This window comes from Penaeus monodon, chromosome 13 (genome assembly GCF_015228065.2).
Source record: "Penaeus monodon isolate SGIC_2016 chromosome 13, NSTDA_Pmon_1, whole genome shotgun sequence".
In the NCBI taxonomy this organism is placed as follows: Eukaryota; Metazoa; Arthropoda; class Malacostraca; order Decapoda; family Penaeidae; genus Penaeus; species Penaeus monodon.
This window is the reverse complement of record NC_051398.1, coordinates 5,464,939-5,469,938: the sequence shown is the minus strand read 5'-3', so window position 1 is coordinate 5,469,938 and position 5,000 is coordinate 5,464,939. Positions and strand designations below refer to the sequence as shown.

Below are 5,000 nucleotides of genomic sequence, written 5' to 3'. Positions count from 1 at the left end.
ATCATTATCAAAAACGAGGCATCCAGTCAACCTCGAGACGGAAACAAAATTGGTTTTACACCTGACTGAACAGGGATTTAGTTGCTGCTGTAACTTACATCGGGGAATACTAAGGATTTCCTAAGACGACAAGACGCTGCGGAGTAAACGAGCGAGTATCTGAGTATCGATCTCGGTTCCCAATTACTAGAGCTGTGTTGTTAAGTTTCATGATGCAAGGGATGGACGAACGTTGTTCAAGGGCGCGTAATGTTCAGCCGTATTTACCGCAATTCTTCAGTGGGATTAAGAGAAAAAATAGGAAGACCTAAAAGAATGATAATAAATAAATAAATAAATAAATAAATAAATAAAATAGAAATAAGAAGATGGAAGAAAATGACTACTAGTTTCTTGTGTGCTGCAGGAAATTAAAAGAATTTACGTCAACAAGAGAGAGGTAAAGTTTCTGTCATTCCGAATTCAGCAACATGTTTCTGGGCGAGAAGCAGGTCGTTAATGAGTCCTACTGGCAAGCGAAAAGAAGCAACCACCCGAAGATGAATGCATTATGGAGGTGGCGTTGCCCATGATGGCTGAAATGACTATGGTGTATATGTAGTTCTGGCGCTTGCAGATGGAGTAGCTTTAGTTTTTTTCTGTGATAACAATGCCGTTACGTAACTAAGGGTAGACTTATCGGTGATGCAAGATGTGGTAGTAGCGCTTCTCTATATAAAATATATGGTCTCACAGTTGTGTTTCCAATGGGCATCTTGATCATCTTAAAAATGAGAACGTAATCAAGCTGCAACTCCCATCACTCATATCTTTTCCTTGGTGCATCATGCATAATATCCATTATTTTTTTTATTCTTGAAAACTGATACTTACAGGTGTGATATGATGCCAAAAGACTGCCAGAAAGGTATAATGTTTTACGTCACAGCCTCAAAACAAACACTGAATCCGTTCTTAAAGCAATATTTTAATTCAAATGAAGCTCTAAAATTCAAAATAATTTGTGAATTCTACAGGCCGTCGCAGGTGCATCGGGGACGAGTTCGCGATGATGATCCTGTTCATTTTTACGACCCGGATCCTGCTTAAGTTCAGAATCAAGCTCGAGGACGAGTTGAAGGGCGACCCATCCCAGGAACCAGTGTGTGGCATCACGCTCTCCCCGAGGCCCTTCAAGCTGGTGTTCGAGCCGCGGGAGTCGAAGTGATGGCGATGTTGCACGCGCAGGCACCGTGAGCAAGTCCACACTGCATGGCTGTGACATCCTTGGAATTTGTTACTGGAATAGGTTTCGAATAAAAAAAATGTATTTCACAACTATTTAGAAATTTGATAAGCCGCATTTATTTAGATTCGTAATGTTAATTGTTACTATACCATTGTTATAAGCCTTGCAATTATGGAGATGTAGGTATGCACGCGCATACACACGATGATAACAATGAACAAAGACTTATTTTACTTTTCACTCGCTCAGATTGTACAATATTACGTTTCTCTGTATTTTGTAAATTCAATCTGAAAGTTCCGAAACTTGTTGATCTAACTCGCAAGATAGATGGCTCGAGTTTGTTTGTTTGATTTTTATTTCATTTATTTATCACTTTTATCGAACTTTCCAGAACTCTTAATTTGCTTTCTTGTGTGAGGCAATATATTTTAGGTTTCATAGTGTATCTTATTTCTTTACATTCTGTTACCCCTAACTATGCACAGGTTTTTTACGATTACCTCTTCCAGGAATCAAAAAGTTGTTCATAAACTTGTAATCAAACCTTAGTTTCAGTTCATTACTAGCAGTATATAAAACATGTTATTGAGCAGAAACACGTGGGTTTTAGACACCTCAAAAATGTACCACAAATGCTGGATCCAATGACAATAAAGCTTTCATTTTTCTTTTTTCGCTTCAGTGAAATCTACCTCTAAATCAATATAAACGAATACAAGAAAATTACGTAAATATCTATCATCAGATTTACGTAAATGTGGATAGAATAAAGAAAAAAAATGTAAACAAATGTGCACAATCTGGAGACGCACGGATGCCAGAAGAACGCGGCAGCAGAGGTGTCCTAGCTACCTGGCCACCGACATGTCACCTCAGAAATAAAAACAATAACATAGAGGAAACATTAACTTTGACGTCGTGCCCGCCTTCGTAGTAGATGTACCTGATAAGAGAACCATTGTACAAGATAAGACAGAAAAAATACAAACGTTTTGGTGTGAACTTTTTTCTGGTGTTCACCTTGAAGTTGGTGACATTTGGCACGTTCTCACTGAGGCAAGGCATACGTCATCCACACATGTTATACAGCATAAAAAGCAACACGTCCTCCGTACCAAACAATATTTCGGCATAATCTGCTTTAGCATATAACAGCTTGCACAGTACACATATGCCACATAAATTCACCTATATTATAAGGACATTACACACGTGCAACACAAACATACAAACACACACACACAAGCAATAAACAAGCGCTAGTGTACACACAGACTGTAAATACATAATCATATTCATACATGCATGTAAACAGAAACACATATAAATGTACATAAAATCATATATTATAAATATAAAATATATAATGAATTATATAATGTAATGCAATACAATAGGTTAAATACATACACGTTTCCGTGTGTGTGTGTGTGTGTGTGTGTGTGTGTGTGTGTGTGTGTGTGTGTGTGTGTGTGTGTGTGTGTGTGTGTGTGTGTGTGTGTGTGTGTGTGTGTGCATATAAACACACATTCATATATATACATATATTCACACATGTATATGTACACCTATACGTATATGTATATATAAATGTATATATACATATATAATGTATATATACACACAAACACCCACCCACACACACGTGTGTGTGTGTGTGTGTGTGTTTGTTTGTGTGTGTGTGTGTGTGTGTGTGTGTGTGTGTGTGTGTGTGTGTGTGTGTGTGTGTGTGTGTGTGTGTGTGTGTGTCTGTGTGTGTGTGTGCGTGTGCGTGTGCGTGTGCGTGTGTGTGTGTGTGCGTCTGTGCGCGCATGTGTGTGCGTCTGTGTGTAATTATACATTATATATGTATGTATATATTTACATTTACACATACGTGTGTGTGTTTGTATATATATATATATATATATATATATATATATATATATATATATATATATATATATATTAAATATATATATACATATTAAATATATATATATATATATATATATATATATATATATATATATATATATATATATATATATATATATATATATATATATATACGTGGGTGCTTCATGCTCAGGGTGATGTGAAACGATGGTGTGGTAGCCTAGATAGTGCCATTGCATGAGTTCTCCCTTGCAGCTGCCACCGTTGGCTAGTCTAGTGCGAAAAGGGGAGCACCTCTGCATAAGCATCCCCTGCCAATTCATGTCCTCTCCGTTATTACGACTTCTCCAGTGCCTCCTCGTGGCCACCCGTGGAAACTTGGCGACTTGTGGTCCCAGGCTAAAATCTGGGGGATCTCAGAGTAGCAGGAGGCCCTAGAGGTATGAAGTCATAACCCACCGGCATGTGGACACTCCTGCCCTTCAGTCCCCTTGGGGTTAATGGGCAGCTTGCCAGAGGGCCTTGCCAGTCCTCCTCCCTCTAAAATCACCGGCAACGAGACATATAAATGGAAATGTTGGGGGTAGGGGTACTGCCTCTCACCCAGCAAGTGAAGTGGGCTGTGGGTCCCATTAGGAGGGCGACTGCTGGGGCGCAAGATGTGTTACTCATACCAATTGCACCCTGCCAGATTCCAACCCAGAGTAAGGCCTGTGGGGCAAAGCTAAAGAGAACTCCACAAGTGGACATTGGGCCCCACAACCTGTCACCCTTTTATATGGAGCAGCATCGGCAGAGGAAGTAGCTGCCCTCTCAGGGGTGGGAAGACCAGGCAGCAGCACAATCAGTATGGCTGGATAAATCTACTACTGGTCGGACAAGGGCGATAGTCACTGTCTCCAGAAAGTAGCCATGGCCACCTCCAGCCCATTTCAATCTCCATGGAGGATCCACGAGAATTGCAGGATTTACCCGAGTGTCGAGTTTTGTGGCAATGGCAATAGATTGGTTGTGGCTACCCTATGGGTTCAACTTCAAAACTCCTGTTTCTCCAGTAGTGTATAACTTGGGCAGGAGGAATGTGCCAGTAGGTTCACCACAGCAGTCTCTGGTCATTTCACAGATCTCGAGAACCTGATGGACCCAGTAGCTGTGGGAGTCCTTTAAGCATGAAATACTCGATGCAGTGCAGGAGTCCCTTGGCAAACACCCAAGGGCAAGGCAAAATTTCATCTCACTGGAGACATTAGAGGCCACAGTGTTGCGTGGCTTGACTGAATGGCAATCAGGGTTTGTGCCGTTCCTTGATGTGCAGGGCTCAGACACTCCTGAGAAGAGACTAGGAACAGATCATCAGGAATCTTGCTGAGGAGGTTGAAGGCCATTTCTTAGTAAATGATATACACCTTCCCTACCAAGCCTTGAGAAAACTGAATCCCAAGCCCTCCTCAGAGATGACTGCAGTCCACTCAGGGGATGGACAGATCATCTCAGATCATGTTGGAATTCGTAATCAGCTGTATTTTGAGCAGCTGTACCAGACCCTCCAATAGTTAGTCTGGATGGAAGTGGTATCACAATATCTGTGCCAGATCCACACATCAGCAAGAAACCTCCTACCCTGAGATTAGGGAGGTGATCTCTAACCCAATCAGCACAGACACATGCCATGCACACTATAATAAAAGTTAATCTATTGTCTCTACAAGTGCTTAGTCACCAAGGAGTTGGTTATTAGGCTTACATATCTAACCTGTTTACCTTTTTCCTTATTTTTTGTAAAAGCTTCATTTGTATTATTCTATTGTTTTTAATGTTATTAATTGTTAATAACACTCTAATAATCATAATATCATTAAGAATAATATCAAAATTAACAGAATGAAAAAAA

The 5,000-nt window shown here is 40.2% G+C and overlaps 1 protein-coding gene across 1 annotated transcript in view; it reads left to right on the top strand.

The window, feature by feature from the left end:
- Positions 1-1,899, top strand: part of LOC119580068 (cytochrome P450 306a1-like) — a gene marked incomplete in the record, with an annotated part of 92,065 nt that extends 90,166 nt beyond the window's left edge. Inside the window, 1 exon segment of the mRNA XM_037927971.1 lies at positions 1,017-1,899. Coding sequence (XP_037783899.1) covers positions 1,017-1,207 — 191 coding nt within the window.
- Between the last annotated feature and the right edge of the window lie 3,101 nt (positions 1,900-5,000).